This window comes from Ursus americanus, chromosome 26 (genome assembly GCF_024610735.1).
Source record: "Ursus americanus isolate L20-20 chromosome 26, mUrsAme1.1.p, whole genome shotgun sequence".
Taxonomy (NCBI): Eukaryota; Metazoa; Chordata; class Mammalia; order Carnivora; family Ursidae; genus Ursus; species Ursus americanus.
Window position 1 is genome coordinate 42,836,175 of NC_142152.1, and position 12,838 is coordinate 42,849,012.

The following is a 12,838-nucleotide window of genomic DNA, read 5'->3' on the forward strand; positions in this document are numbered from 1 at the left end:
AGGCCTGGCGTGGGGACATTGACTGAATCTAAAGGCAGGGCATCATTCCGAAGGAGAGGAACATACAGTGTCCCACTAGGGCCGGCAGCCGGAGACTTCCAGTGATGTGTCATGGGGCCATTGCACTGCAGTCAGTAGGCACCAGCCTTCTTGGGGTGCCTTCCCATTTCCCCTTGTGAAGTCTTCTGTCACCTTCCAGCAACCTCTTTCAATCTGGTTTACAGCTTCTGGCTAGTCTAAATCCCACCGTTGTGCCCCCGTTAGGACAGGGGCAGACCTCCTGTTGACTCGGGTCAGAGCTCCCCTCCCCTCCTGGAGCATGGGCTTTGGAGCCAGGAGAGGGGGCGCCATTACCAGTGAGCGGGGAGCCTGGGTAGTCAGGTGACCCCTCTGGGACGTGGCCAAAGGCTCCTCCTAGGATTGCCCTGAGGGTCGAATGAGAAGATACCATGAAGCCTGTGGTTCAGAGAAAGCAGCTGGTTAGTTCAAGCAATTAGTCCCACCAGAATTTGGCTAACTTGTCAGTACGGGAAAATGTTTACTCACCTGATCATTCTGACCATAATTCTGAAATCCATAAGTTCTGAAAACTAGAGATCATATCCTGAGATTGGTACAAAGTCATTTGGCAGCAAAACCTGGCCCGAGCTGATGGGTCTGCTTACTTATGCATCGATTATGAGTATGCCCACATTTTGTGGCAGGAATGTTACTGCGTTTCATTGCTACTTGGCTCCCTGAGGCTGTTACTTAAATATGTGGCATACCCATGACCTTAGGTTTTCAAAATCCTTAAAGTTGTGAATTCTAAAACCTATCTGGCCACAAGTTTTAGATAATATATATTATGATGGAACCTTGAAGTTTCTCAGAGGTTATCTGTATTTTAAACTCAATCTGTTAAGTCTAAAGGACTATATAAAAATGGTGGAGAGGAGACGAGGGTGGGTTTTGAGGAGAGGGTGGGGCGAGGAGGCTTTCCAGCTTTCCAAGCCTCCCCAGCAGCCTCCCCCCTGGCCTGCCCACCCACACCCCCCACCCCAGACCAGAACAGGGGAACTGTGGCTGCATCCTTCTGAGCAATTGCAGACCTCACTCCCCTCCAGCACACCAGTCACACCAAGTCACAGATTCCCCAGCCCTTAGGAAACGTCCAAGGTCAAAGCCGCTGAGCCAACACTGGGACTTCAGCAAGTCTCATAAGCCCTGCATTCATGCCTCCCTTTAGAACATCTCAGGCCTATGTCTTCACAGGCTGCACATTGGGTGCGCCTCTGACTTCTGACGCCAGGTCCATCGAGCCGTCCTTCACGGTAGTGCCCTGGGAGCCAGGAGCAGCGGCGCCTGCCACCAGGCGTCAGCTGCCCACGGGCCCGGGCTGCCTCATGCATCTGGTCAGTGACAAACACGAACCTTTTCCACAGGCAGCTCCCTGTGGCTGTGCCAGAGCAGCAAGGACCTGTGCAGCGTCAGCGCCCGGAACGCTCAGGCCCGCCCCTCCACGGTGCAGCTGCCTCCCGACGCCGACATGAGGGCCTACGCCGCCTGCCACGACGCTCTGTGGGCACTGGACAACCTCGGCCAGGTGTTCATCAGGACGCTGTCCAAGAGCTGCCCCACAGGCATGCACTGGACGCGGCTGGACCTGTCCCAGCTAGGTATGGCCCCGTGTCCAAGTCGCATGAATGCTCACAGGACGTTGTGTAGGTTGCTGGATTTCGGGAGATTGATCGGCCACTCTTGCAGGTGAAATGGGCCTCTGTTTTGTCAGGATCTTTCCTTCCCCAGTGTGCAGCTGGGAGGGCTTGCGGAACCCGGGAGGGGCGTAGGCTTAGAGGAAGTTGCGGCTAGAACTGCTTGATGCAGCTGCCTCTGCCAGTCCGACTCCGTGTGGTGCGTTGCTTTGTGCCCTTTAAGTCTGGAAGCACAGCTGTGTCCCGCGTCAGCCTCAGCACCTGTCCCCTGGCCCTCCGCCGCTAGGACAGTGCCTGGTGAGCGAGTGTCTGTTCTGACGCTAACAAGCTGAGGAGATGATGGGCGTCTCCTGACGGCGGCTCTTCTGAGTCTCCCCTCAAAGTTTACAGAGCCGGCCAAGGAGCATGATGCCGTTCATAAATAAGTCATTTGTATTCCAAGAAACAAGATACTAGAGGGAGCCTGCAACCTTAGGTTACTCTCCAGGCAAGTTCTCGATCGACCGGCAGCTTATGTGTGGCTAGTCTGACAGCAGAGACTTGTCTGAAGGCTGAGGCTGCTCCAGGCCACTCCAGAAGGTCCACATGAGCCTTAGGAACACGCCCTTGCCATGCGGTTTCCCAATTTGATAAACAGACAACCAGTGTTTTTTGTTTGGTAGGTGGTAAAATTGAATTGTATAAGCATTTAGTATTTCAGAATTCAACCACATGTACTCATTAGAGAAAAAGGGGAGAGGCGCCTGGCTGGCTCAGTCAGTAGAGCATGTGACTCTTAATCTCTGACTTATAAATTTGAGCTCCACATTGGGCTTAGAGTTTAAATGTATACATATATAGGGCCACCTTAAGTGTCTGCCTTCAGCTCAGGTCATGATCTCACGGTCCTGGGATCAGCCCTGCGTTGGGCTCCCTGCTCAGTGGGGAGCCTGCTTCTCCCTCTGCCCCTCTCCCTGTTTGTGCTCTCTCTCTCGCACACGGGCTCTCTTTCTTTCAAATAAATAAATGAAATCTTTAAAAAATATATATATGCATACATATATATGTGTGTGTATGTGTGTGTATGTGTGTATGTACACACGTATACACATGCCTCGCCACGGCCTCTGGCCATGTCTCTGGCTGCCAGGGGCCTCTGCCCATCCCATGAAGCAGGCTGGACTTCAGCTGCTCTCGGATCATGTGGCTCCTTTAAGGTGCTGTATAGAAAGATCATTGTTCTTTTGTCCAGCAAGCCCCCAGATACAATCCAGCTTAAATAAGGGGGCGGTTGGCTCTCAACTGAAGAAGCAAACTGTTCCAAAGCTGGGAGTAGTCCAGAGTTGTGCTCAGTTCAGCAGCACATATACTAAAAATAGGAATTTTTCAGGGTCATTTTGATGACTTATACTTTTGGCCTCATACACTGTCTTTTGAACCTAATCCCAGCACCGGGGCTGTCACCTTCCAGCTTTTGAGAGTATTTACCAGTCACCATTACTGACCGTGACCGACCAAAGCTGTGGCTGCTCTTGGCCCTGAGTGCTGGTAATGGGGGACCCTCCGGCCTGCCCTGGGATGACTTGCCACCATCCAGATATCTAGTGGCCTGGCCTTTCTCTAGCAGCCCCAACCAGACCAGTTAGGGAGATGCTGCCAGTTCCTTCTGGAGGTCAGAAGGCCAGGGCGCAGTTCGTGCCCTCCCACCACTGAATCTCGAGGCCTGTGGGAGCCCTTGCTCTTCAGCACAGTCTGGGTGAGAGGCAGAGCTGTCTCCCTGCAGCACCCCCTCCATGTCCCTCAGAGGACACCATTGCACCGCAGTGGGCGCAGAGCAGATGGCGTTACGCCAGGCTGCACGGTGCCGGGGCAAGCTCTGCCAGGGCCTGCAGCCACTGGGCCTCCAGCTCACATCTCCCTTACAGGTCAGCCCGGTCCTCCCGGCACTGGGTAGCTGGCTAGACTAGTGCAGGTCTCCGAGGTGCCCATTTGGGCTTCACCGGGGGTGGTGGCCATTCTTTCCAGGGGAGAAACACAGCTTTGGTGGGACGAAGGCTCAGTTTAAGAGACCTGATCCTGGGCAGGCTCCAGGATCCTGGGCGAGCTGCTGGGTTCCCTTATTTAAACCTCAACTTCTCACCTTCCTCATGGGAACAGCAGTCCCCACCGTGGAGAGATGATGCAAGGACCCATCCGGGGTCAACGTGAGCTTCTTGGGCAGATGTCCTGCGCGGGGTCCCTGTCGAGCCAACGTTAGCTGCGTCCCTCCCCAGGCTGGTGGGGGCTGTCTGACCGTGTGCCTGGTGGAGTGATTGTGGGAAGCACTGCCTTTCTTAGTCCGAGCTCTAGATTTTGTTTATCTGGTTTGCTAGCAGACATTGAAATGATGGATAAAGAATTCTTTTACCGGGGCACCTGGGTGGCTCAGTCGTTAAGCATCTGCCTTCGGCTCGGGGCGTGATCCCAGGGTCCTGGGATCGAGCCCCGCAATGGGCTCCCTGCTCTGCTGGGAGCCTGCTTCCTCTCCCACTTCCCTTGCTTGTGTTCCCTCTCTCACTGGCTCTCTTTCTGTGTCAAATAAATAAATAAATCTTTAAAAAAAAATCCTTTTACCATTTTCTAAACGTAGCAGAGCGCAGTGCATCCTGAGCTGTAGGGTCTGTGTTGGGCAGAGGAGGTGGACGGGGAGAGGTAGGAAAGGTGCCCGCCTCCCACTGTGCCAGGGTCGGGGGCGGTGAAAGGCAGGCAGGGACCACCAGGTATCATGTTGCTGGGCTCTCTCCAGGGTGGTCTTTGTAGCTTGTGGGACAAACAGGTGAATCAAGTGGCTTTTTAAATTATTATCTAAATGAGGGGATGAAGAATTTAAGTTCAGCTGTGTGCTCCCTGCCCAGAGCCCCACGTGGGAGCGTCCGTGGCAGGTCGTCATAAGGCAGCAGCAGGCATCGAATAGCAGTGAAGAGAAAGTGAGTATCGAGGTTGCATTCATGCAGCCTTGAATTACTTACCTGGGATTAACTGGGATGCTTTGTTGTTCTTTGGAAAGTTGGCCATGGTGGGTGCTGAAAGCAGTGAAAGGAAGCACAGCCTGACTTTCAGGACTATGACTCTGCATGTGAGGATTTTGTTCAGTATGAAACTTCTCTTTCCCAAATGCACTCTTTCCTGATTTCACTCTTCTTCTCCCACTAAACTCTTCTGGAAAGGGCAGAATCCCCTGTGGCTGTTTGTGGCCAGTGCATCAGCCATGTCTTTTACCTACCCCAGGGGATCTCTGAGGCTGTTACCCTTGCTCCCCTCTCACCACAGCGGTAGTGTGCCCACCTCCCCCACAGGTGCCAGAGCTGTCTTCCTAAGACAGCCTTGGGGGCGACCCCTCCGACTGAGAGAGCACCCCAGTGTGCTGACTCCAGGGTGGCCCCCAGGGCCATCTCAGCCTGGCCCAGCCTGCCTTGCACGGGCCCCGAGCCGTAAGACCGCTGCCCCTAGCCATTGCTCTTCCCTGAGTGCCAGGCCCTTTGTGCACAGTGCACGCTTGTCTTGCCGCAGCCTAGAATGTCCTCCCTGCCCTGTCCCTCCCCCAGCTCTTCTTCCTTCAGGCCTCCGCCAAGACTGTCCCCCGCCCCATCCCCAGCTTCCTTCAGGCTGCATTTCCTCGAGGCACTCCCCCCACCCCCGCGTGCCCTGAGTGCCCTGCTCCTGCTCTCTCCCAGCGGCCCTTTCAGACTGACCCCATGTGGTGTTTGCACATAGAGAGGGGCCACATCCATGCCCAGTGGGAAAGTAGACCAGCACGAAAAACGGTTGTTATGGGTAACTCCCATTTCTAAGTAATTCTGGGATACGAGGTTTTTTGTTTTGTTTTTGTTTGTTTTAAGGGTTTTGTTTATTTATTTGTCAGAGAGAGAGCACAAGCAGGGGGAGCAGCAGGCAGGGAAGAAGCAGGCAGAGGGAGAAGCAGGCTCCCCACTGAGCAAGGAGCCCAGTGCGGGACTCGATCCCAGGACCCTGAGATCATGACTTGAGCCAGAGGCAGATGCTTAATTGACTGAGCCACCCAGGTGCCGCTGGGATATGAGTTTTGGTCCTATCTTTGGCCTTAATACTGACAATCACTAATACAACTGCCTAACAGGCAGGTACAGGAGCGCTAATTGGCTAATCCACCTCCCAGTTGCCACCATCTTGTTCAGGGATGTGATTTATCTGTGCCGTTCTCTGCAGTCCTGGCCTCTTCTTGACAAGTATCCTGACATCGCAACCATGAAACATGAAAGCCCGTCTTCCTGGTACTGACAGTGGGGTGTAGCCCACGTCATGCCGGCCATGCCAGGTTCTTATAAAGTTGGAATGTCATTAGCTTTTTTTGCACTGCAAGCAGAAATTTCAGTTTTGGGGCGCCTGTGTGGCTCAGTTGGTTAAGTGTCTGCCTTCAGCTCAGATCATGATCTCCAGGTCCAGGGATCAAGCCCCATATCAGGCTTCCTGCTCATTGGGGAGTGTGCTTCTCTCTCTCTCTCTGCCCCTCCCACTGCTCTTTCTCTCTCTCTCAAATAATAAAATCTTTAAAAAAATAATTTCAGTTTCAAGGACGACTTTTGCACAGTATTAAGTCATGAATGTGATTTCTACCTTTCATTTCTTTCATAAGACCTAACATCACTCTTTTCTGCCCCCATTCAAATTACCACATCAGTTGCTGCTTTGAGATTAAGAGAACTCTTAAATGTCTGGCTACTGAGCCCAGCTTTAGAGACTGAATATGAAATTTTGTGATCTATTACAGTCCTAGTTTTGGGAAGAAAATTTGCATCATTTTACAGATATTTAAGTTGCCGATAACATTTCATTTCCTAGTATACATAAATATCCATTCTGTCAGACATTGGAATGTTTAGCAAACTAATGCAATTTGTAATTTAATTTATCTGGTCACAGCATTTAATGAGGAAATATTTAGTGTCAGTTTTTGCCTTTAGGTAACAAATAGGATTATATTAGGCAGTAATTTATGAAGAACAGTGTTTTATAAATAGTAAAACACCAAATAAATGTTACTTTTTGTCCTAAAATATATGTTGGAAAGTAATCCTAAGGGGAAAATGTCTCCTATGTTGAATAAAATAATTAAATTTTTTTTTAATAGAAAAAACAACAGGGAAAGGCAAGAAAATTGTCGTGTGTCTGTGTTCATCTGGCTGGTAACATAGTAACGGTCCCGAAATAATCAGCGACTTAACATAATGTTACTTCCCTGCTGCCACAGTCTCTTGGGATTGTGTCCCTTGGAGGGCAGCTTCCTGGTCCTGCTGCTGTGCTCTGTGGCTTCAGTGTGTTGGTCACCACAGCAGGGGACAGCGGCAAGGCCCCTTGCCAGCTCTTCTGCGCTTCAGTTCAGGAGTGGCAGATCGCTTTTGCCCACAGCCCATCGTCCAGACTAGCGACAGGGCCCACCTAACTCGCAGGGACCGCAGGGCAGCATGGAGTGTTCGGGGAGGGCAGGGGTCTCTTCCTCTGTCCTGAGCATCTCAACAGAACAGTCTCATGAACTGTCTGTATTCAGGCAGCCTGGGGGGCCCTCTGTGGGTTGGGAAACTGCAGCCTTCAGTTAAATGTTTTCTTCTTTGACCTGTCTCTTCAGTTCAGAATATGCTATTGTCTACACTGACATGTATATTCTAGCTGCCTTTACTTTTGTCCTGAAAGAATATTCCTATGAGATGAACTGCGTGTTCTGGTGGCTGTGGTGTAAGTCACTGCTAACGGAGCTGCTGGCCCAGTGTGTCTTTGTCACCATGTAACTGTTCTCACCATCAGCTCTTGCCTGGAGTTCCTAGTAGGGCAGATTGAAGACTCCAGCATAAAATTAATTTTCATTTAACATTTAAAAATTTGCCTTTGTTTCTCAGCTATTTCTGTAGTTTACTGCTGAAGGTACTGGATTTTGATTGGTACCAATCTTTCACTGTGGACTGTTAGAGCTCTTGGAAGTCCATTCAGACTCCCTGGTAAGATATTCTATAAAAGTGTAAGGAAGGAAAAACTACAGTTAACTTCAGTATATGCACAAAGGAATACCGAGAATTGTTTTTGTAGTGATCAGTGAATACTTTTCAGCTGGTGTCCTAACTGAAGGCACCTGACGAGATTTCCACATAGCAGGATCCGTGCCTGGGCTTCAGCGCAGATCCCTGGGCTGCTGTCCACTCCCAGTGATAACTGTGAGCTGGCCGACAGGAGCATGGCCACGGAACATAGTTGCACCACCTTCTCCCCCTGCTTTAAAGTCAGACTGACCCATCACAATTACAAACTCAGCAAAAAACACAGTCAAGCAAATGAAAAGGCAAGTCTCCATAGACTGGGAGAAAATAGGCACAAAGTGTATGTCTGACAAAGGACTCGTTTTCAGAATATACAAAGAAATCCTGTCACTCAGTCATCAAAAGACCATTCAACTTGAAAAATGGGCAAAAGACTTGAATAGGCATTTCACAAAAGAAGATATACCCCATAAGCACGTTATGCCCCATAGGCACATTAAAAGACAATCAGCATCATTAGTTATCAGGGAAATGTAAGTTAAAACCATGACAAGATACCTTTTTACACCTACTAGAATGGCCAACATGGAAAAGGTGCCAAGACCAGGTGCTGGTGAGGGTGTGGGCAGCGGCATGCACAGCTGGTGGGTGTGCAGAATGGCAGGTGTCCACCCACCCCGTAGCCCTGCACTTCCACTCCTAGGCACCATTTGAGAAAAACAACACATGCTTACAAAAAAGTCTTGTACAAGAATGACTGCAGCAGCTTTACTCCTAATAGCAGGAAGTGGACATAGCCCAGATGCCCATCGCCAGGTGGCTGGGTCAACGGTGGTATTGGCGTGCAGTGGGGTAATGCTCACAACATGAAGCGACACTGGGGACAAATCCTGCACACGTTCCATTGGAGTGACAGAAGCCACAGCCCAGAGAGGGCGTACCTGTGATTGTTTGTGTGGGCCTCTAGGCCAGACTAAACTAACTCATGGTGATAGAGATCAGAAGAATGGGTGCCTCGGAACCAAGGGAATTGACTCGAAGGGGCCCAAGGGAACTTCCTGGGGTGATGAAAATGTTCTGTAACTTGACAGGACGTGGGTTCCCTGGGCCTGTTCGAAACTGAACTGAACATCCGATCTGTGCATTCACTGGCATCCCAGAGGGCAGAGAGCTGGTGCAGAGGAGTCGGGCTGGCCTGGGGTCAGACCTTTGCCTCCTGGCTTAGCCACATCCTCGCCCTGGGACCTTGGACATGTGTCTTCGTTTCCGAGTCCGGACGACCTCGCGTGTGAGCTGAGGTGATAGTCACTGCGCGTCACTGTTGCAGGGCTCGAAGTGAGGCTGTCAGAGGAGCCGCACCCTGTCCCACAGCAGCTGCTTAGTCACTGCTGGCTGTTCTTCAGCCAGGTAGACTGTGAAGCATAATTTCTCTTTAAAGCCTCCTCCAATTTCCTTTTCTCTTAAAATTGGTTCAGTTAACCAGGAGCAATGTGAACAGAAACATGAAGGTTCTAGGCGACTTAGCTACTTCATATGAATTCTCCTCAGGCTCAGGATTCCTGATAAAGAGCAGTTCCCTCTCCCCAGATGCAGAATTTGCTGGTGGTATGCACACACGTGATGAAGCTAACGAGAGGCCCACACACATATTAACCCTGTGCTTTGTGGCTCAGGGCCCTGTGCTGACAGCATCCTGACGACATCACCCATGGGGCAGGAGAGCCGCCGTATGGCGCCTGGCAGGTGGCGGGGCAGCCGGAGGCCTCGATAGCTCACCTGAGCTGGGCTGCCCTCAGACGACAGGGTCAACAGCAAGTGCAGCCTCACCCTCTTTCTTTGAAGGATAGAATCAAAGTCCACAGATTAAATGAAGGGTTTGTCATTTTACAAAAGTAATTAGTGTGTGGACTTTTCCTTTATTTGTCTACAGGAGCTATAAAACTGACGAGCTTGGCATGTGGAAATCAGCACATCTGGGCCTGTGACTCTAGGGGCGGAGTTTACTTCCGAGTGGGAACCCAGCCTCTCAATCCCAGTCTGATGCTTCCGGCCTGGATAATGATTGAGCCACCTGTCCAGGTAAGCAAAACTGAACTGATAGCAAGCTGCTCCTCCGTGAGACAGAAGCTGTCAGAACGCAGTTCTGGAAATGGGACCACACCCACTTGTGCGGGCCTCCCAGCAAGTGGGAGCAGAGGCGTGTGTCCGGGGAACAGGGAGCGCCCCCAGCGTGTGCTTACTCATTGACATACCTGTCGTGGAATTTCAAACTGAACACATCATTAAAGATGATCTGAGTCAGCACGTAAGGTTATGTTTTCCTCTCAAAATAAAAATATTTTAACTTTTTACAAAACAAACATTGTTTTTTAAAAAATAAAATCAGGGGCACCTGGCTGGCTCAGTTGGTAGAGGATGTGACTCTTGATCTCAGGATTGTGAGTTCAAGCCCCATGCTGGGCATAGAACTAACTTAAAAATAAATAAATAAATAAATAAATAAATAAATAAATAAATAAATAAATAAATAAATAAATAAAATTAAAAATAAAATCAAACAGTACCCAAAAGTATAGCAAAGAAATTAAAAATCACTTAAAATCTTGTCATGAAGACAATCTATTATCAGCATTTTGTGACTGTCTTTCCTGGATGGTTGAAATTCTGTTTCCCATCCCCTCCACCTGTCCCTTCCCCCACCCCTGCCATATTTCAGTTTGCCATATATTCTAAATGTTTTTCTTCTTCCCTTAACTGTTCTACCATTCATATCAGAAGCAGAAACTTGATTTTAGAGCACTATTTAATTACCCTTAGAGATCTAACGGGCCTGGTGGCTATACTAGGTATATTTCTGTTAAAATTTATAAGTAGGAGGCTGGGATTTCCTGAGAGTTATCTGCTCCAACTCCTGCTAGTCCCTGCTTTGTGACTTTGTTGGAAAAAACGAAGTTGCCAGGGCTCCTGGGCAGCTTGGGCAGTTCAGCATCCGCCTTTGACTCAGGTCATGATCCCAGGGCCCTGGGACTGAGCCCCGCTCCGGGCTCCCTGCTCATCAGGGAGTCGGCTTCATTGTCTCCTGCTGCTGCTCCCCCTGCTCAGGCTCACTCTCTTTCTCAAATAAAATCTGAGAAAAAGAAACAGTAACAAAGTTGCCACGTATGGAGGCAGCAGCAGGGCAGGAGCAGTTAGTCCTCCAACAAATGCTTGAATGGAGACAGGCGGGAAATCAAGCGTTTGGGTAAATGCCTGTGTTCATGACCATCGACGTTTTCGACATTTGAACTCCCAGGAATGGGGTGACAGAAATGGAGGAGCAAGGCGCAGGGCTGGTTCTCCCATCAGACATGGGCTGTGTACTGGGCCCTACAGCGGAACCCGGGGTCAGGTCAGAGTTCTTGCAGGCCGCCAGTGAGTGGTCGTGGCCACAGAGAGGCTCTGTGTCCACACTGGTAGGTCTTCTTCCCTAATGGGTTTGAGGGGAGAGTGAGTAGAAAGAATAATGTCAGGGACAGCACCTTGTGGATCAGGAAGCACGGTGTAAACACGAGGTCACACGTACCGAACTAGGATGCACGCTCACTGCTCTCAGTGGCGCACTGAGTGGCGCACCCGGCAGACAGGAGTGTGTCGTCACGGGCACCGCTGAGCGCGGCTGGTGCACGGCGATGAGAGGCCAGCATGTGGCTTGTGTCATTATTCCGAAATTCTTTTTATACAAGGCACCTCTTGTTGCCTGAGCCCTTTGATACATCATTGCTAACACATTCCTTTTTTTTCCTAAGAGCTTTATATTAATTCTTTTAAGAGTTATAATTCAGGGGTGCCTGGGTGGCTCAGTTGGTTAAGTGTCTGATTCTTGAGCTCAGAGTTGTGAGTTCAAGTCCCATGTTGGGCTCCACGCTAGGCATGGAGCCTACTTTAAAAAAAAAAATTGTGGTGGGCCTGGGTGGCTCAGTTGGTTAAGCATCTGCCTTCAGCTCAGGTCATCATCCCATGGTCCTGGGATGGAACCCCGCATCAGGCTCCTTGCTCAGCGGGGGGGCCTGCAAAAAAACAAAACAAACAAACGAGTTCTAATTCACCTTTTTCATAGTGTATAATTCGGGGGGTTTTAGTATATTCACAAGTTGAGCAACAATCACTACTGTCCAGTTCCAGAACTTTCTCATCACCCCAGAAAGAAAACCCATACCTATTAGTAGTCCCTCCCTTTTCTCCTGGAACCTCCAACTCCCTCAGCCATTAATCTCCTTTCTCTGTTTTTGCCTGTTTCTGGATTTGCTTATTTCATATAAATGGAATTGTACAGTATGTTGCCTCTTTGCCGTCTTTCACTTAGCGTCGTGGTTATAAGTACTGTAGCATGTTGTAGCATGTATCAGTACTCTGTTCCTTTTTATGACTGGTAATAGTCCATCGTGTAGATGGACGTTTTGTTTATCCATTCATCAGCTGATGGACATTTGGGTTGTACCCATGTGTGGGCTGCTGTGAACATTCGTGTGGGAGTATTTGGTGGAGTCATGTTTTCAGTTCTTTTGGGGTAGATACCTTTAAAGGGAATTGCAGGGTCAGATGTAAAGGGAATTGCAGGCTCCTGGCTGGAGCCTCCTGTACAGTGTAGAGAAGTGACAAGAGCAGACATGCTCATTTTGTTCCTGATCTTAGGGGGAAAATGAATGTATGTCAATGTATGTTTTACATGTTTAAGGACTGGAGCAGCTGACTAGCTTAGCTGTTGGGACACACGACTCTGGATCTTGGGATTGTGGGTTTGAGCCCCACATTGGGTGTAGAGATTACTTAAAAATAAAATCAAACGAACAAACAAATGGTTTTCCACAGTGGCTGCATCATTTTACATCTCACCAGTAATGTCTGAGGGTTCTAGTTTCTCCATATCCTCACCAAAAATTTTTCTTGCCCGATGTTTTTATTCTAGCCATCCTGATAGGTGTAAAAATGGTATCCCGTGGTTTTGACTTGCATATCCTTAATGACTAATGATGTTGAAGATCTTTCCATATGCTTCTTGGTCATTTGTATATCCTCTTGGGAGAACTATGTATTCAGATCCTTTGCTCATTTTTTAACTGAGCTATTTGTCTTTTAATTATT

At 49.4% G+C, this 12,838-nt stretch overlaps 1 protein-coding gene across 1 annotated transcript in view; it reads left to right on the top strand.

Moving 5' to 3' along the window:
• TECPR2 (tectonin beta-propeller repeat containing 2) overlaps nucleotides 1-12,838 on the top strand; it is a 98,635-nt gene that overhangs the window by 56,228 nt on the left and 29,569 nt on the right. The window contains exons 16-17 of the mRNA XM_045777181.2: nucleotides 1,425-1,658; nucleotides 9,648-9,796. Of these exons, the coding sequence (XP_045633137.2) occupies nucleotides 1,425-1,658; nucleotides 9,648-9,796 (383 nt within the window). The remainder of the gene's footprint in view (nucleotides 1-1,424; nucleotides 1,659-9,647; nucleotides 9,797-12,838) is intronic.